The sequence below is a fragment of the Toxotes jaculatrix genome, chromosome 4, assembly GCF_017976425.1.
Source record: "Toxotes jaculatrix isolate fToxJac2 chromosome 4, fToxJac2.pri, whole genome shotgun sequence".
NCBI lineage: Eukaryota > Metazoa > Chordata > Actinopteri > Toxotidae > Toxotes > Toxotes jaculatrix.
Window position 1 is genome coordinate 21,603,809 of NC_054397.1, and position 19,951 is coordinate 21,623,759.

Genomic DNA, 19,951 nt, shown 5'->3' on the forward strand with positions numbered 1-19,951 from the left:
GAGCTGTTGAACCTGAGAGCTATTGATATGCTGTTGGGATCTAACGTACAGGACAATAGTAAAAGTGTAGTGTAACAGAAGTACAAGTAGAGAAGATAATGAAGTCAGCGCAGTGACGTCAGTGACACAGCTATATCCATGTACAGATAGCTAACATTGGCCGCCATATACGAGATGAAGTTAGGCTGTGGCAGCAAAACTCCAGCTTGTATTAAACTGAGCAAGTATGTGTGTAGGCTTTAAGTTTTCCTATGTAATTAGAAGATTGTTATCTCTACTTAAGCTGCTTTAGTCTCACTTTAAATGTGCAATAACAGATTTTTTTAACCACTTGGAGGAAACAAGCTGTGTGAGCACAGCATCGACATATCATCACATGTTAAGCTGACATGGCAAACTCGTCAGCACACAGTCACTTTTTATACGTCCAGTAGATATGGAGCAACATCAACTTTGTATTTGGAGCCATGTTTCTGGCCACCTGATGAATGTCAGTGAAATAGTCCCTCTCCTTTTAGCTCTGTTTTGAGCTCCACTAACTCCCAAGGGACACATCCAGGCTCTTTAGCTGCAGCATGTTCAACTAGCTAGTCTAGCTGGACCAGACACTAACTGTGCCTGTCTGGTATTTGGCCCAAAGCAAAAAGTGTGAGCTCTTACAGCTTTTTCACTAGAAACAACTGTCCACTTCACAGCAGTGAGAGTGAACCAAAACAATCAAGCTGAAGACAGGAAAACCAGAATAATGAGCTGAAAAAGGCCCTGACCTTAGCAATGTTCTTTAAGTGCTGTTCCTATTGTCTCATATTACCATAGTACCACAGCACAGGTCAGATGTTGCCCTCATACTTAACCTCTCCAGAAAAAGTCTGAAAGTCATATTACATGTATCCCCAGGTGGTGTGAGCTGCATACTTAATAGAATTGCTTCTTCTGAAATTTTTGCAAACTAAATTACTCTCCTACTTTAGGCTTTGGTGCATGCATGAACATTCATTTCCCCACACTGCAGCAAAGGACTTAAAATGTGTTAACTTGAGAGCAGGGATTAACTTCTTGTTATTGCCACAAACACAGGAGACAGCCTATCGCCATCCATATGGACGTCATAAGCAGTGTTTACCAGACTGTCGCCAAGTATTCTGACTTCCAATATGCTGCTGATATTCAGTAAGACTCTTGTTAGCTGTTGGCAAGAACCTCTGGGTGATTTAAGGTCACAGAGCACTTTTTGAAGCTTTGAGATGTGTAGAGGGGTCTTACTCACAGAGCGGGGAGTGTTGAGTTATCCAACAGTGTTTCACTGGGTCTCCTCCTGGAATATTTTCAACCATTATCAAAGCCTTTAATTACATTTGTTATTTCTGTAAGTTTAAGCCAAATATTAGAACATAATATTTGAAGTGGGAGATTCAACCCTGTGTGACTGCAACAGTGTGTGTAACTTTCACTCCTCAACTTTATATCCAACACCCTGCCAATGTAGTAATTACCTGCGGTATCACCAGCAGCTTGTTCAGCAGTATTTGGGGCACTTTGGTGGAGAGCCTTGGCCTGATTTGTCAGTTTTCAGAGTCATGTTGATGTGGAGCTAAGCCTCCGGGGCTGAAGATGAAGGCACACTGCTGAGGTAACAGAGATGTCAGGCCTATCTGGCCTCATTTACTGTTGTGGGTTGTGAACACTGTTTGCCAAGAGGCTCAAACGATTTGTATTTTTAGCTCATTCTCACACGAAGAATTGCGATACTCATGGGAAACATCTTTGAAATGCCAACATTTGTGTTGACTCTGTTCTCTAGCACAGTTCAGATTAGCAGATGTTCACGTGTCGTGGAGTCATCTCTGCTTGTCACAGTGCGCAGAGCTCATCAGGCCACCATCAGTCTGGCCAGGAGCAGCAAAAGGTTCATCATCCTCTCCGTGACCTCCTTCTGAACAAGAGAGCACGGGTCAGCTTCTCTGAAAACGCAAACAACTCTCAGAAACGAAGGCAAGGACTAACAGATAAACAACAACTGCTGTTTGGAATTTAACAAGAAATAACTGAACATTTTATTGATTTTACTGACTAATAAATATATATTTGTTCAGAATATTTTTTGAATAGTAGCCAAAATGTTGGATTGACTCGAAGTCGGGAATTAAAACTTTAAACACATAAGTCAGTAAAGTAGTATCTGTAGGATGTACAGTTATCTGTACCAACTGCTCTAAGCTTTAGGTTACTCATTATATATTATTATATATTATATAGTAATATTAGTAGCTAAGCACCTAAAGTTAACTGTACTATCCCTTACTGTTCTCATTTACTAGATAGTTAATCCTTTATTGATGTATCACTGATAAATGTTAATTTCTTTTTGTGCTTCCAGTTTCATTTAGGAGCATTACTTTTACAAGTAGGATACACTCTCATTGGACACAAAACACAGTGGGGTGTGATTAATAAAATATAACAAATAAATGGACAAAACGGACAAAGCGCAGTATAAACAACTACAGTTTTTGCAAACAAATTTGTTTGAGAAGTTACTAACCCCAGTAAGACTGAGCTTGAAACTTAATATTTTTTACAGAAATCCTGTCCAACAAGTTGTGCTGCAGGGAGGGTGTAATTAGAATAGCTACTGGGTTGCATTATGGGAGATGTAGGTGCCTGCTAAGCCCATGCTGACCCATATTACTATTACTATATTATATTAGGACCTACTTAAAGAAAATGTATTAGATTTACTAGAAAAAAAATCTGGAGTCGCTCTTTAATTAAATCATCTTCATTGAGAAGTTTTCTTAAATTCATAAAGTTATACAGTGAAATCTGGGTGAAGATATTCCCTTTGAGATACAACTGTATGTTATATAAGTAGTAACTTTTGTCCTACACATACCCGGGCTGATGATCGCTGTGGCTGATAAGCTGTTTGTAGGCGATGGAGGGAGGGAGGCATCCTAATGACGGGGGGGGGAGCATCATAAGAAAATCCACACTTGATGGAAGTTGTGAGTGTCAAATCCTTTGACAACGTGACATCCTATAGGCTGGACGCTCGTGGGGCACCGCATGTGAAAGAGAGAGAGAGAGGGGGGGAAAAAAGTCTAATGATGGGAATGTGACACTTTAGCACAGAGCTGAGTTCGCTGTAGGGATGCTGTCTATATCCTGCGCATTAACTGGAGTCATTTGAAAACTGTGGAGTGCCAAATGGGACCTTTACCACACCTGGTGTGTTTGGGAATTGGTCGGGGCTCGCGCATCTATTCCAGCACTCTGCACCCATGAACTTTTCGCTCCTCCGCGCGCCGCTGCATCCTTCTCACGGACAATGAAGACGACTCGCAGATGCAGGACCCTTCTGTCGGTTAGCCTGAACTTCTTCGCGCTGTTTTTCTCCATCACCGCGTTCATAACGACTTACTGGTGCGTGGGGACCCAGAGAGTCCCCAAGCCGAAGTGCAGCAAGCTGCGGACACACCAGTGTATAGACTACGGAGTGAACGAAACCGACCCCAACAAGGTGGTTTACAGCTGGGAGACCGGGGACGACAGGTTCCTGTTCCGTCAGTTCCACACCGGCATCTGGTTCTCATGCGAGGAGAACATCCACGATGAAAGTAAGAAGAGAAGGTGTGTGTGTGTGTGTGTGTGTGTGTGTGTGTGTGTGTGTGTGTGTGTGCAGAGCTGGCTTGACGTTATATTTCACGTTTAGTCACAGTTATTTGGTGCTTAAGGAGGCATTTCACTGTTCACATGTCACAACTGAATTGATTTATAGAGCTGAGGTGTCTAACTTTACAAACTTTACGTGACCCTTAAAGGAGGGACATCTTTCAATATAATGTTCAGTGAAATTATCTTAAAACATTTACATTTTATTGTTAGAAATTTATATTTTTATTTGTGCTTTTAATTTGAAAATCAAATCAATTTTTGAAAACGTAGGAATCTAAAATCTAAAAACGTAGGAGCTACTTTATAACACCTAAAAAATAATTTCCAAGCATATGACTGCATTTTCCCCCCTCACCTAACCAGTGACTGGCCATAAACAATTTAAAACACAAACTCAGATAAACAAATGTTCACCTCTTAACATCTGTCATTTTCCTTCCTCATTCATCATAATGTAACTTAGTTCAAATAGAGATTAGTCGCCCTGAGATATTACATTTCGTGACAATTTCAGGATAATACCCTCCAATAATATCAATCTACTTATATCTGATAACTTTAGCTTAGCTTTAGCTTAGCTTTATCTGGTTTTATCTGGCATGAAATGCTGAGCAAACAGCAGCACACAGGAGCTTCTGTTTAAAGACAGTAAAAAGAAGGACAGAGGGACGGCGCTCACACTCCACATTGTGCTCAGACCAGGGCTTTAACTGGATGACTGTGCAGCACTTGATAGTGGCAGAAGGTGACTGCTTCAGAGCTTAAGCCAGTAGGAGCAGAAAACAGTGAATGATGTGTGCTCAAGCTTCATTACCACTTCCGCTTCATGGACAATCAATTTGATCATACTGGAATAAAGATTTAATAACAAGGGAACCAAAGGGGGAGCTGAGCTGAGAAGGAAATGAGTGTCAGAAGTGATCATGGTCATGAAAAGTACAGGCTGAAGGTGTGATCAGGACCCAGAAGTCCTCTCTGGCTGCCTCGCTGAGTCTTGATCAGGTATTATTCCAGCATCCACTGAAACACATCTCTGGTATAACCCTGTACGTCCGCTAATAATACATTTTTACAATCCTCAGGAATAGACATGAACTGCACATTGAGATTTCTCAAGAGTGAATTGCTAGTACATGTCTATCTCATCAAATGGCTGTACGATGGAGGCGGGGGGGGGGGGGCGAGACAGCTTGAGTTAATAAGGATTATGTAACAGGGGCCTTGATGAGTTTTTCCTCAAAACAGCTGTTGCCACCCTCCACGTACCTGATTAAAGTGTTCCACTTAAAACAAATCCAGCGACACTCTCCGATCGACAGATGACAGAGGGAAAACATCACATCTGCAGGAATGCGATGTGTCAAGGGTGACTTTTTATATCCTGTTTGTTAAATTAACACAGGCTCTCATTACATGTCACAGTGTGTTCAAGGTTTAACAGGCGTGAGTGTTTTTGCAGGGCTTTTTTTTTTTTTTTAAACAGAAAAATATCTCTACTCTTTTTCTGTGCATGTACCTGTAATTCAAGAACCAGATGTTGAGTGGTCTTGCCCAGCACACCATCCGCTGACACTAAATCAGAAGCCCCAGTCTCCTGTTTAACTTTTCTGTTTATTCATTTTTTGTCTTTTTTTTTTTTTTTTTTACCCTGAATTTCATGTTACTGTGCAGATTCACAGGGTAGGAGGTCACGCACTGTCTGAGCTGATCCTGTGAAACACACCTAGACAGAAATTGGGAGTTAACCACAGATTAGGACTTGGACTAAAGCCTGTATCAGTTCAGCACTAAGAGCATTTCTGTATTCAGTTTTTTGTTTGTTAATCCCAAACGGGTTCTCTCTGACCTTTGACATTTCCTATGTCCTCCTCTGAACGTTGCTGCCAACAAATGGCTCACTTATTCCTGTTCAGCTGCATAGAGAATTCTACATAAAGTGCAGCTGCCTATATACTGTGCTGTCATGACAGTATTTTGTTTTTGTGTTGTAGGTGAGAGATGCCGAAGTTTTATTGATTTGGCCCCTGCATCAGAGAAAGGTGAGTGTCCACTGCTCATCGTCAGTCTAATCATAATAGAAAAGTTCTTCAAACTTCAGTTTTTAATGTAGTTATCATATCAAACATGAACTGAATTGAAAACTTTACAGTCATTTTTATCTGCTGAGCTGTGCACAGCCACTGTTTCAACAGCCTATAAACACCTCCTCAGTATCATTTTTAATCTCCAACTTCCCAGTTTTTCAGTCTGCCAGTCCTCCACTTTCAGTTTGGGAATTATCCCTTTAATATAAAATGATGGGGACACAGGGGAAGCTACAAGCATTTGGTGTTAGGTTTTAGGATTTTCAGCTGTGTTGACACTCTCCTTTGGGAAATCCTCGCTTCCTGCCAATCTGTGAAGTGTCAGAATGACTGAATAACAAGAGGGAAGAAGAGGCAGAGATATTTTTGTGCATCCAGATTACATTTGGCTTGATTCACTGGGAAGCTGAATAAGGCTTGGAGAACACTGGAGAGCTTAGCTTAAATTCAGCCTCTTTCCTGTTACCATCAGCCTAAATTAGTGGCATTAGAAACCACCGACATGTTAGATCAATCATATTAGTGTCTGTTCTAAGGCTAATATTGAACACGGAGACTAAAGACCTCCCTGGAGCTGACTATGGGGTTGTTGTACAATGGGTTATATTACACTGAATTCAGTTTTGATTTAATGTAATGTTACTGCAATCAAATCCTGTTCCTGTTTTGCAGGGATGCTGTGGCTCTCCCTGGTTTCTGAGATGTTGTACATTGTCCTGCTGATGGTAGGTTTCAGCCTCATGTGTTTGGAGCTGGTCCACTCCAGCAACGTCATCGATGGGCTCAAGCTCAATGCCTTCGCTGCTGTCTTCACTGTGCTCTCAGGTATTCTGATTTTATTTGTCATTAACTGAAATGTTTTTGTGAGAGTTTTTTTTTATTGCGTATAAGGCACTATATTCAAGAGTTTTTAGTGATTCTATTTTCCATGGCTGGTTATGTGGTCTGATAAAGGGCTCAAACAACATAATTTGCTTTTCAGATAAATTTAGAAGATGAAGTTAGCTCTCACTGATAACTGTAATCTCTCTCCAACCAAGGAGTTCTTCAGTTTTCCTGTAATGTTCCTGAATACATCCAAACTAAAATGAAAATCTATGAGGCAGGAATGTGATTAATAGCAGAATGAGTCACAGTGACAATGTCATAAGGTGAAAAAACGTTGTTAGTTTCTCTCAGTGGTTGATGAGATGAAAGCACAGAAAGTACCAGTGGAATTAAAGATGATGCAGTGATAAGATATGTTTTGTAGACTATGTCTAAAAAAGCTCAGAATGAACAAGTATAAACTATTTAAATGGGGATTTACGGCTAAAAAGATTGGAAATGTATTATTTTATTGTGTTTACATATATGCATATTTGTGTGCTCATGAAAATGCTTTGAGTCTGTGCTTGTGGAAAAAAAATCAACCTACTTCTGCTGAATTCTTGTGAATATTTTGCTTTTGAACCTTATGTCATGATTTCAGGTCTTCTTGGAATGGTGGCTCATGTGATGTACACACAGGTCTTTCAGGTCACCGTCAGCCTCGGCCCACCTGACTGGAGGCCCTACAACTGGGATTATGGCTGGTCCTTCTGGTATGACTAAACTCAAAGATCATACTCAATTTGTTTTTGTTTAGGAATTTCATATGAAGCACTTGGAATCAGCATTTAGAGAGGTATATAAATAAAGTGAAGTCAACTCACCTATTAGGCAAACAGATGAGGAATTCCATTCTGCATGCAGCAGCCCCAAATAGTGGGTTGTAGCTCTGCTCTCACCTCTCCCTAGCTTCACTAACTGTAATGAAAAAAGCCCAAAGCTCTCATGTTATGGTAGGATTAGGCTTTGGTGTCCAAAGCCCCAATACAGGCGTGATTGGAATTGCATAAGGGGATAATATTTCACTCCTTTACAATACGCACAGTATGCTGAAAATTCATCTTAAAGGATAAGCAATTCTTGACCTTTTGTTGGCATTAACCAACCTGCCTGAAAGGTACATGAGATGACGATATGATTGTCTGATCTCACATATGGCCCCGCATGCATGAGGGGAGCCGAGGGACTTATAGTGATTGGCACTAATCTCAACATCCACAAAATATTGAGGGAAAAATGTCAAAGTGCTATTTGGATTTACACAGGTGTTCACCATTTTTCATCACAAAGCTGGGGTCACCAGCAGAGTCACAGCATGTGCTGGTTTGTCTAATTTTTTTTTTCTTCTGTTCAAATCAGCATGGCCTGGGCGTCCTTTACCTGCTGTATGGGCGCATCGGTCACCACCCTCAACTCGTATACGAAAACCGTCATCGAGTTCAGGCACAAACGGAAGACCTTCGAGCAAAGCATCCGTGAGGAACACGCAAGGGAGGCGTTCGGATATTTCCAAGAACGTTCCGTGCACTCCATCTCTAAATCTGTGGAGGTTTATTCGAGCCAGACCCCGAAAAGCGGCAGGAAAACTCCCATACCTGCTGACTCTCTGGACCTGAGCGACATTGCAGCATCTTTAGGAGAGGAACAGTGCTGAATGTGACGGGACAGTAGGTGGTGGCATTTCTCTCAGTGTGGCAGCTTCACGGACGGAGGTATTGTTGTCCCTCTCCGCTCTGTGCTCAGTACGGGATGAATGCCTCACAGGATCTTTAGCTCCATCTAATACATTTCAACACTGCCTTAATCGAAACAGGTCACAGAGATTTGATTCAAGTCTCACCAGGTTCAAGTTCAGCAGTCCAGCACAGACCCGGAAAAATTGGACATGAGCTAATCTCATGAATGAAGCTGATTTCTCGGTTTGTGTAATCTACCACAATGTAGATTAAAAATAAAATGTTAAGTATACCCTTACAAATATAGTGAGGGTCTCTCAGATGCTAATAGCCTTACAAAACATGTTTCAGTCAACCAGTAAATCAATGCAAATGATCTAATGGTCTATTCACAGAGACAGGGTGACAGTTCAACTGGTGTTCATAAAATGTGAAATAAAACCACATATACTTACTGCAAATGATGTGCCTAAATACAGTATATAAATTGTAAATAGGTTGTGGAGTGTATGTGTGCAGTATGTTTGTAAACAGAATGGTGGTGGAAAATTGTGTATTATTTCACTTGTTGGATGTTCACATCAGTTACTTCTATTGTGTTACGAAGTCCAAATAAGCATTTGTGACACACACATGCATTAATCAGATTAAAAAATATATATGCTGTGAAACTTATAACATTTATGTGGCATGAAGGGTCAGTGCTTGGCAGGATTAGAATGATCAGCTGTGAGTGGACTATCACACATTTCCAGTATAGCATGTCATTTTATTTGATGTATCTTCTTTGGTTGGAGGAAAATAAAAACTCAATGCCATCAAAGTGTCTCTGAGTGTTTCGGACAAATATGGTGGATTTGGCCATTGTTGCTTCCAAGGGCCTAATTTCAGCCGGGTGTGTTTGGGGGATTGTCCCCCTCATCATCTATGTCTATGTATAGTATCACATCCATATGAGTGAAAACCAAATTTGGCAAATAATTGGCATTAGTGTTAATACCAATGTTTATTTGTTATATATAAATGCAGGTTTTGCATATTAAGCAACTGTTACTTGAGTTTGATACCAGAAGGCTTTTAGGGGGAAAGTTTCTCTAAAGTCACCTTATATTTCACTTTGAGACATAAATGTAATCCCAGGATTTGCAATGTGGGAACTTTAAACCTTGTGCACATTCAGAGAGTGGATGTATGAGACACCATGTGTCTAATAGTTAAACTTTAGAAACCAAAACAGTGCATATTCAGTGATATTGTTCTTTTTTTTGTCCAAATGTGAGGAGAGGATTTTTAATATGACTGAAGAACCACTGTCCAAGAATAACATTTGAGAAAACAGTGTGATGAACCTAAAGCTCAACATCTGAGCTGTGGTATTGTGCACACAGTCCCTGCAGAGGGCAGTGTTCTCTGAACAGACCATGTCTGCAAAATTACATTTCATTCCATAAATGTTGGTGCTTTAATTTGGCCTTGATATTTTGCTTTATAATGCCATACTTTACAATGTAATATGCATGGGACATTAATGAATTTTTCTTTTCTTTCCTTTCTTTAATTTGCATCACGTGTTCATCCACATTTCACAGACACTATATACAGTGTTAACAACTTATGTTTATGATACAGAAATTACATTTGAAATGGCACCAGATAAGGCCTATTGAGTATACGTTGTACTACCTATTTGTCATACAAGTCTTATACACAGTCATAGAAATATACTATTAAAATATATTTGTAAAAAAGGTGCTTAAAGAGGTGAACCTGCACTCTCTCAAAGCCCTGCTACAGTAATTATCTTTGTTCTTCTGCCTTTACAGCAGGACTAAATGTTTTGCAATTCCAGAGAAATCACCCCTTTCCGGTAACTGATGCAAAATTATAAAATGACAGGACTGATCTCAGACACCTTAAAGAAATCCATTATGTTGTCTTTTCTGTCTTGTTCCTGTCCCCATGTTAAGATAAAATCAGACCCCTTTGTTCAGTAACCGTCATCGTACTCGTTCTGGGCCTGCTGCCGGGCCAACATGGCCTGAATGAGAGCGCTGGAGCCTGGGGGAGCCGGGTTTTGTGGGGGAGCAGGGACCCACTGTAACCTGTCCTCCTCCTCCTCCTCTTCTAACTGCCTGGCTTGCATGACTTGCATCATAACACTTGACACAGAAGATGGCAGGTCATCTGTGCCATCGGCTCTGTCTTCCTCTGCTCTTTGTCTGGCTTGCATCACCTGCATGACAGCGCTGGATCTGTTGACAGGGTTTTCAGAAGAACCTGCTGTACCATAGTATTCGTCCCTCTCTTGACCCTCAGCCCTCTGCCTGGCTTGCATGGCCTGTGCGAAGGCGCTGGAGGATGACGGGTGTTTGTCAGGCATCTCGTACAGATCTTCATCCTGGCTGTCAGCTCTCTGACGGGCCAGCATGGCCTGCACCAGAGCGCTGGAGGCGGAGATGTCAGAGGGAACAGGCACTCCACCAGCGCTCCAACTTTGTTCTTCCTCTTCGAGTCGCTGGCGAGCAAGTAAAGCCTGAACCATAGCGTTTGAGTTGGACTGCCCACCTGAAGAGCGTTCATCTGAATGCCGTTTGGTTTGCTTAAGGACAGGAGAAAATATTCAGTGAGGTTGATGACAAATCCCAGAGTGAAAGGCGATTAGTTAGCCAGACACAAATGTCACATCAAACCTTTTTTTGATTCTTCTGTTTGGGTTTTTTAGTAGGTTGAGATTTCTGGAGGTTCTGGAGCTTGTCTAACAAGAAGGACTTGTCTTTCCCCTCCTGGTGAGAGAAAAAGAAAGAGAAAAACAGATGAATAGAGGGAAGGAAATTTAAAAAAAAAAAAAAAGACTTCACTAAAAAATGAATTTCAAGTACACCCAAGGTTGTGTAAGTATTCCCAAAGGCAAACAAAATAAACTGAGTAAAAGACACATTCAAGGGACATTTTTCAAACACACTCACATTTACAATCTGCTGTCTCAGAAGAGCAATAAGCTCCTTGCGGCCCCGAACGACTTGCCAGAAGATGTATATGACGACCCTGAGCAATAAAAACATGGCCAGGTAGCGAAAATGTCGCAGAAATCAGTTTGAATAGTTGACACAGAGATTTTAAAATGTACATGAATGCACACACACGAACACACACTGTATGCACACAAATAAATTTAATGATCTGAAAGGTTTCCTGCTTTGGACATGACAGGTTACCACAGTAACACATATGGAACACACTTGATTGTCCATTGTGTTGACCTAACCATTAAATTAAATGGTTAGGTCCATTAAATGTCTAATGTCATTCCCATCAGCCTCAGATGTGCTTTGTGTTTAATGTTTGATTTTGTGATGGAATTTCCTCTTAGATTTGAGCTGGAGGCCCGTAATAATTGAAAATATGTGCAATATGTGATTCACAACTGAATTTAGAATTTACAATAAAGCATCTGTAGCACACACAAAGCATAGCACCTGCACTATGCACTTACAGGATGAGGAGTGTGATAAGAAAATAGAAGACTTCACTCCTGATCACGTTTTGGTAGATCCACACAACCCACTGAGATCCAGGGATCTCTTCCAGATCTCCTATCCAGACTCCAACCACACTGAAGGTACTGTTGAGTCCCCGGAAAGGACCACACTGATCTGATGGAGTCAGTCTGGAGAGACAAGGTGGACAAAACAAGACTGATGTTTGATTTGGGGGGATTAGTGTACTGGTAAAAAAAATGCAGAATGTGTCAAACAAGTTTTGTTGGAATTTTGTTCAGAAGGTAATGATCTTGTAAAATATTCTTATCTGACTGCAAGCTGTTAACTTGAAATAAAGGTTTTATAGTTGTTAAAACGGGCCACATCCACATACCTCCAAGAGGTGTATGCAACCATGGACAAGGCCCCCACAAAGAAAGGGAAGAAGAGAAGGGCGATGAAAATTGTTTGCATCTGAGCTGCTCTGCCTGTTCGCCGGGGAGGCTGGCAGTTCTGGGTCAGGCTGACCTGGGGAAGTGCAAAAACATGCACACATGAACAAACACATTCACACACATACTCCATTTTCATTCATTATTCTCGCAATAGCTCAGTGCTATTAAAGTTTACAAAACTACAAGCTCATTTTCAGCCAAGTCATTATTTCTGTTTCACTCCATAATAGAAAACATGAGGATCTCATCAGAGCTTTTGAATAGCATTGCTTGAAAGGTCATTCAGCATGTTCATGAAACATTCAGCAACACCAGATCTGGCCTGGGTCAAATTACCAGTTATACTGAAGTCATTTGCTTTTCAGGGACTGATTGATCTTGATCTTGCCTGGTAAACTACAATGCAACCCAAAGGTTCACTCCATCAATCCAAAACCCTGCTTGTCTTTTCCACAACACAAAATAAAGCACACGGTCAATATAATGAAAGGATTTAAATTAATTATTGACCCAGGTGCACAAATGCAGTAACATGAGCCGTTAAGGAGCATAGAGCTGCTCAGGAAGCACTGTTTCTGCTGATAGCAGTGTGTCATCGTGGCAGTTCAGTTTACAAGGCAAACCAAACCTTGTGAGCCTGTGTTTACCTTCTTTAGGTAAAACAAGATGAACAATTTGACAATCTGGATGGCAGGCAGCAGAGGAGAGAAGTAGATTCCAATCCTATGGAGAGTAAAAAGAGGGTACAATAACTTTTAACAGGAAACTGGAGTCTTAATTACAATACAATTGTTCTAATAGATAGTGTCCAATTATTTGAATAACAAGTATTAAATGTATTGTTCATACCAGGCTAGAGTCTGTGCATAGATGAGTTCAAGGACATTTCTGGCTATGTCGAACTCTGGAACCCCCAGACGTGGTAGGAATCTGGTCCCAATCACACTGCAATGGAGAAATGATGAATATCATTTACATCTGAGATTAATTTTTCCTGTTTCTGTATTTGCTAATAATAAAATAAACATAATTTGCGTAACTTACTTGCTAAGAAACTCTCCAAAGAAGGATCCCAACATCAGAAAAAGGAAATCAAAAATGACCAGACGGTACAAAGCCTGTCCTACCATGGACTCCCAACACTGCAGGGGAAAGAATTAGACGGATGATATGGTGAAACTTGCATTGGTTACAAACAGAGAATGAAGTGTTGTTTCATATCAAACGTACCGAAAATTTCTCAGCCACCACGTTCATCCAGTAATAACACAAGACACCCAGAATGGACATCTTGAGTAAGACATTTCTGTAAGTGAGAAAAAAGAAAGATAGATTTCAGGCGTTATTCATAGTTCACTGAATAGTTTAACATTTTCAAAAATACTCTTTGTTTTCTTTCTGAGGGTTGGATGAGAAGATTGAGGACCTAGGTGTTTTTTTTTTTTGTCATCTACACACAGAGCCAGGCTGTTTCCATCTGTGTCCAGTCTTTTATGCTAAGATAAGCTAATCTGCTGGCTCCAGCTTGACATTGAAAAGACTAATATGAAAATGGTGTCAATATTCTCATCTAACTCAGCAAGAAAGCGAGTGTATTTCCCAAAATTTCTGTTCCTTCAAAAAACATATTCCTCGATCTTATGCCCTTTAATTCTTGTGTTCTCTTCTGTTTGTTCTCTTCTTGATAGAAACTAAAATATCTGCCATCTAACCTGATTACTAGAGCGTAGACCTGTCTACGCTGGCTGGAGTAGAGCTCAAACTTGTTGAAGAGGGAGTAGAAGAGCGGGACAACCAGGTTCATCAGAGAAACCACAAAGGGAACCAGGAGAGTCTCTGCCTCCTGAAGCAGAGACCAGTTGGCAACATCCGCTGCTTGCTATAAAGATAACAGATGGAGGTCAGATCAAGATAGTGCTCGACAACGAGCTCCATGTAATGAAATTAATCAAAAACCGAGCTGTTGGCAAATGACTTGACACATTACTCTTGTTAAGGTTGTGAGGTTGTTATGGTGCTGATATGGAATTTAAGAACCAAATACTTTACTATGCCATAAAGTATTATCTATATGTGCTGTTTCTCTTCATATAAAAACAGAAGGACACACAACTGTGCAAGATTTTTCTGTTAATACTAGTTTTAATGGAATGACAATAATTAAATTATACAGACAGGGAAGAACATCCTTTCATATTCTCTAGTGTATATCCAACAAAAACAACTACCCCTATTTAACAATAAGTCTCACTGTTCTATCTTGACTTGTGTACCTGCTGTTCATATTGGCAGAGATAGTAGATGCTGGCTCCACAGCCAATAGCTAAGCCAGTGGAGAGAAGCCAGGAACCCAGATAAACCCCGTAGTGCTTCAGTTTTTCAGAGAGGGTTAGCAGCTCCCCCTGGGCCTTTTCTGACAAAGACTCCTGGAGAGATGGCAAGAGGACAAACACAGACAGGAAAAGCAATGAGACACATGATGTGTCTGCAAAAAGGAATTTATGTCTTATAGTTCACCGTCTGAAATTTGTCTGAAAACTCATTGTGAAGATATTATCAGTTGCATTCAATGTCCATTAGTTCAATGTATATTTTATGATGTGTCTGAACTATATAGGTTTGAAATGCAATAATAGTCACCTTGAGTTGGACACGGAGGTTGTTCTTGCGCTGTCTCACTGCTCTCTCATTGGTTACACTGAAATCCCAGCTGCACAGAAGCTGCCATGCTCCGTTTGAAGCTGACTCTGCTAGTACATAGTTTGTCTTAAATGAACTGGCCATGCTGCATGATGGGAAAAATAAGTAACATCAGTTATGACATTTTGTCTTTAAACTACTATAAACCAGGAAGAAAAAGAGCATGGAAAATTCAGATAAATGTAGTTAATCAGAGCTATCCCGGGTGTTATACAGAGGACTGAACTGACCTGAAAATAACCGCAACCCCACACAGCACCATATAGACTGCAATGGTAAAGAAATAGGCCAGCTGCATGTCGTAGTCCACTAGACCCACAAGCGTTTCATTGCTGTAGCTACCGTAATACATGACAGTGTAGTTGAAGTAACCCTGGAGAAACCAAAACAAAAATCAGTCATGTAGCCATCGTGGCAGAGGGAAGAGTTTAAATTTAATAAAATATTAAATGACAGAATTACCCTATCATGGACTGACCTTATCATTTAAGCAGTGATGAACAAGTATAATTCACTCATCTTTAAGTACTGTTTTGGTTTCCATCAACTCCTCTGTGAAATATTTGGCTCTTTAGCTGTTAAATGCTCTAAGATACCAAGCAGCCAGTAACTCTGTCCATCTGCTGTTTGGAGCAGTGGGTTTATGAGAGCTATTTTGCTGGACACAGATGCCTACTGTATCTGCAAACAGTGCTAATGACAATGGTGAGAGTGAACCAAAACAGTAAAGCTGTGAAAAACCAAAACAATGAGCTGAGAGATGATAAAATGCTCTGTAAAGCTGGGGTAACTGCACAGGTGGTGTTAACTCTTTGTGGGCTTGTATTACAAATGGACCCTTTCACATTACACATAATATACACATATAACATACATTTTATTCTTAAAAATACTGATTAGAGAAAAAATTACTATATATATAATAGGGATCATTTGGATAGCTGTGACTGTGAAGTAGGTAGGTGGTTTGATAAGAGCCTCCACTTACAGCTCCTGTCAGTATCTCCAGTCCTCTGAAGCTCACGTTTGGAGGTATGTTGGGTGAGGGGTCGTAAACAAGCAGAGGAATGGTGATAAAACCAAAGTTGACCAGGAAGGAGAAAATGTTGAACATGAGCAGCCACTTGAGGAACACGAAATAGGAGAGGACACTGGTGCCAAACCTGCCTCCGATCTCTTTCATGATGCCCTGCCACAGTTCCAGGGTCTGCCTGGCCGACCTTATACTGTAACCACACCTGCGGAAAAACTGAGAAAACAGCCTGTAACATGTATGACAAAGAAGCATGGGTAATGAATCAGAGGGCTAAATTCAGAAAGAGTTTGGTTTTATGATTGATGAAACACTCACCAGTGACACATTCTCAGAACAATCGGCAAAACACGTGAACTGGCGAGACTGCTTGGAGGACCTGAATGCCAGAACTTGGCTCCTGTGAAAATAATTTAGGAGAATAATCTGGTATGATATTGACATTAGCCCTGTAAAGTCCATAAGTACAAGATCTGCCACAGTGACGCAATGCTGCAGTCTGCAGAAAACCTTTAAACTTGCTTTCATTTTAACTAAATAAAAGAGCAGGTGTCTTTGTGTGTTTGCTCACATAACTCTTCCTCCAGTGATCTATATTGCTACATCCTTAAGAGGGTAAGGGGGTAATGTTTAACTTACTCCCTAGAATGACTCTGAGAAGGACATTTATCATTTTTAACTGCTTGTGATTTAAAACCCACCTGATATGTTTCTTTTCTTCAAAGCTCATTGGAAGGTCCCGAATGGCCCGGATTCGGTCTCGTGTTGACAAGGCTACCAGTTCCTTAACCAGATTCTGTTCCTCTGTGACACAGAAGATGACAAGTCCAGTCCTCCCTGTTATCTTTACACGCTACAACTACCATCAGAGCAGATGTCACACACCACGTTGCAGAAATCCAACGGAATAACCCGACACCGGTCATGGGCTCTTACCATTCTCCATCTCGTTCCTGATGGCATCCTCTGTGAACGCTACATGGGCAGGATCAGTGTCAGGGAACATGCTCATCCTTTTCATTGTGATTCCCCTCCATCGCATTGTCATGTTACCTGGATGAACACAGAGATGGACAGAGAGAAGAGTGGCTTTAAACTGTAAACTCATGGAGCAGAAGGGAAATACAGAAGCAAAGTTGGCCTTTTTAAATGTAACACCTGCTGCTGCCTACACATTTAAACATCTACTCTTCCATTATAGCTTGAAAGATAATGTGCTTCAATTTGTTACTTTTATTTGTTTTTGTCTTTGGGGCTGTACTTATGCACAACAGTACTAAAAGCAAATCATCAGCATGCTGACATGCTTAGAATGACAATGCTAACATGAAACACAAGTTGTACAGGTATTTAGCCATAAACCATAGTACGGAACATATTTAAATTTTGATTTGATGATGGTGCTATACAGAATGTGAAGTCTCAGTTCATCCTGAGCAATACAGAATTACCTGAACCTAATTTCATGGCAATCCACCCAACAGTTCATATTTAACTCAAAACCACAAAAAAGAAATGTTTAGGGGATCAAGTCATTAGGATTCATTCTCTCAGATTATGTCCTTTGAGATTCAGATAATATTCCCAAAACAATTTCCTTCCCTGTATTTTGTTTTCTTTGCCAACTTCCTTGTTGTGCAGCCTCTATTAATAATTACCCAACTAGGCTGTCTAAGCTAACTGATAATCAAAGTCGATAGATCAACATGAATGTCACATATGGTTTAAACTATTGCTCACATTATACAACTTTGTGTGTACTTAGCAACACCATGGCAACAGAACGAGAGTTTATGGTAACTTTTAATAGACGATGACTATCAAAAGAAGTTTTTATCTGTGGAATAAGTTTAGTTTAATCATTACCTGACACTGAAGAAGGAAGTCGAACGGACAGTGATCGATCATAATGAGAGTCAGGGTTGACTTGAAATGTACTGTGATCTGAATTTAAAAAAGTGAAGAAGAAACAGAGTAGAGGTATCAACAGAAGTGTCGCTTAGTAACACACGAAGGCACAAAAAAAAAAAAAAACTTGTAGAGCCAACTGACAGGTAGTAAACACAAAATCATTTAGCTTTTTCTTTCTGATACAATCCAGCATGGATTTTAGCTTGTAGACAAAGACTTAATGTCACAATTGGATCTTCCACTCACTGAAATCATGCTGCCATGAAGGGCTCCCGGGGCGTGTTGAGATGAGGCCCATGGGGATGCTTTCTCTCCCCCTCCAGCTCTCCTCCTGCCAACCACCCCAGGGTACTCTCGCAAAAGCATCATCACCGCTGGTCTGACCTATGGAAGTGTTATGTGTCTCTGCCCTGTCACCCCGCCAGGCCGGGGCTTCCCTGGCATAGGGATTCGCGTGGTGGGTTTTACTTGAAGACCTAGAGGCCCCATAAAACAAATACTGTTTAATGGTTAAGGCAAACTTCTTATCACTGAGGTTGTACGTGTATGTGTTTATGATACCTAAGAGGACTGGGATTAACAGTTCAGAAAGGAACTGGAATTTCAAGTCATGACCATGACACAATCATCTGTAACTGAATGCGTGTCATAGATATGACTGCTGTGGAGGTGATGTTTTTCTTCTGTGGGTAATTTTACAGATATAATATCCTACAAGGAAGAGTAGGATTAAGTTTGTGAGTAATCTTCAAAGACTAATGGACTAATGCATCTACCTCTGAAATTTACTGTAATGGTTTTTAGAAGCTTTCAAAGTCTTTAGACCTTAAAATTCCTGTATGAACCAATCTTGCACCCTGAGATGAAGCCAGGATAAATACCACATCCACAAAACTGCCTGTTCCTTTAAGATGTCTGTTCATTCGTTCCCCATACAATATATGCCCCCTGATTACAAGTGCAAACAACAAACAGCACTCAGTCAAACACATTCCTTGATAAATGAAATAATAGTTTTAGATTTTTTTTACCGGATAAATTATGCACTGATGCACATTTATTTTAAGCCACAAACCACATTTCATGTTAGTGTATTACCACAAACCTTCTATCAATTTCCAGAGTCTCGCTGTCATGGTAAGCAGGGTTGAAAAATCCACCGTTGCTGTAACTTGTCATGAGATTTTTCAAATTGATCCTTCTGCTCTTCTTCGGAGGCAGCGGCAATCCTTCAGTTCACTCTGTCGCAGCCACTCTTCAATATGTTGTATGTCCAGGAGCAGTAATAAACTGTACAAACAACTTGCTCAATTAAATATATAAAACCATAAATTAGTATAATACAGTCTCTTAAGATATCATGAGAAAGATTAGACTATTTGGCTTCACTGCATATTGTATATAGGCTTCAGTTGCCAGCTAAGTCAACTTTAATATAACTTAAATAAGCAGCATTGCATGTTGAGGCCAAGTGGCTCTCTGTACTCAGAGTGACAGCTACATTGTCGAGGGGAAGCTCGTGTAATTTAATCTCTTGGTCCCATTCTCATCTGTTCATCATTAATTCATTCAGTAGGTTTGGTTTCTACATTTAGTACCATAGGTCTGTGGTTCTCACAGAGAGCCACTTCATAAAATTTTACAGAAAACTGACGAAACTAAAATGAAAGTTAGAACTCAAAAACTCACAAAGTAGGACTACAAGTAGTGTATGGGAGGATATAGGATATAGGTTATATAAAGGAAAAATCCTGTTACATTATATTAAGCCATTCTGCTCCATTTGCAAACCCGGCTTACCTGGTGAAAAGATATATGAAAGTAGTCCCTGAATATATTTTCAAGAGTCACAGAAAAATGGCTGAGTTCTTCAAACAGAGTCTGCGAAGGCTGAGGAGTAACCTGTGAATCAGCCTGAGACCCACAGTCAGGGAGATAAAATGAAGGACTGTCGGGCTACCAGGAAGTGTGCGCTAAACACATAAAGGTAAAAGTCCACTGCTTCTGCATAGACCAGGCAAATCTCATGAGGAAGCTTTGAGTCATGAAAAAAAAAAATTAATTAAAT

General features: G+C 40.5%; 2 protein-coding genes across 2 annotated transcripts; one reads left to right on the forward strand and one right to left on the reverse strand.

The window, feature by feature from the left end:
* Nucleotides 1-3,328: 3,328 nt before the first annotated feature.
* On the forward strand, nucleotides 3,329-8,283 carry LOC121180794 (germ cell-specific gene 1-like protein). The gene is made up of 5 exons (XM_041036441.1): nucleotides 3,329-3,617; nucleotides 5,667-5,714; nucleotides 6,432-6,584; nucleotides 7,231-7,342; nucleotides 7,989-8,283. The coding sequence occupies exons 1-5, from the start codon at nucleotides 3,329-3,331 to the stop codon at nucleotides 8,281-8,283; spliced, it is 897 nt and encodes a 298-aa protein (XP_040892375.1).
* A 2,009-nt stretch (nucleotides 8,284-10,292) lies between these two features.
* tmc5 (transmembrane channel like 5) lies at nucleotides 10,293-19,062 on the reverse strand. The gene is made up of 20 exons (XM_041036617.1): nucleotides 18,989-19,062; nucleotides 18,130-18,359; nucleotides 17,839-17,916; nucleotides 16,909-17,025; nucleotides 16,674-16,776; nucleotides 16,291-16,372; nucleotides 15,928-16,188; nucleotides 15,170-15,312; nucleotides 14,880-15,024; nucleotides 14,513-14,665; nucleotides 13,952-14,118; nucleotides 13,470-13,545; nucleotides 13,284-13,381; nucleotides 13,089-13,184; nucleotides 12,887-12,962; nucleotides 12,179-12,312; nucleotides 11,799-11,972; nucleotides 11,272-11,350; nucleotides 10,996-11,088; nucleotides 10,293-10,904 (listed from the first exon to the last, which is right to left on the reverse strand). The coding sequence occupies exons 1-20, from the start codon at nucleotides 19,060-19,062 to the stop codon at nucleotides 10,293-10,295; spliced, it is 2,991 nt and encodes a 996-aa protein (XP_040892551.1).
* Nucleotides 19,063-19,951: the final 889 nt, after the last annotated feature.

Excerpts from the sequence above, each read along its gene's own strand:
- LOC121180794 (XM_041036441.1), top strand. The coding sequence starts at position 3,329 with ATGAAGACGACTCGCAGATGCAGGACCCTTCTGTCGGTTAGCCTGAAC. Across the intron at positions 3,618-5,666 it reads GGAGAACATCCACGATGAAA|GTGAGAGATGCCGAAGTTTT; the intron begins GTAAGAAGAGAA and ends TTTGTGTTGTAG. Across the intron at positions 6,585-7,230 it reads TGTCTTCACTGTGCTCTCAG|GTCTTCTTGGAATGGTGGCT; the intron begins GTATTCTGATTT and ends TCATGATTTCAG.
- tmc5 (XM_041036617.1), bottom strand. The coding sequence starts at position 19,062 with ATGACAAGTTACAGCAACGGTGGATTTTTCAACCCTGCTTACCATGAC. Across the intron at positions 14,119-14,512 it reads TCTGCCAATATGAACAGCAG|CAAGCAGCGGATGTTGCCAA; the intron begins GTACACAAGTCA and ends TTATCTTTATAG. Across the intron at positions 12,313-12,886 it reads TCTTGTTTTACCTAAAGAAG|GTCAGCCTGACCCAGAACTG; the intron begins GTAAACACAGGC and ends GCACTTCCCCAG.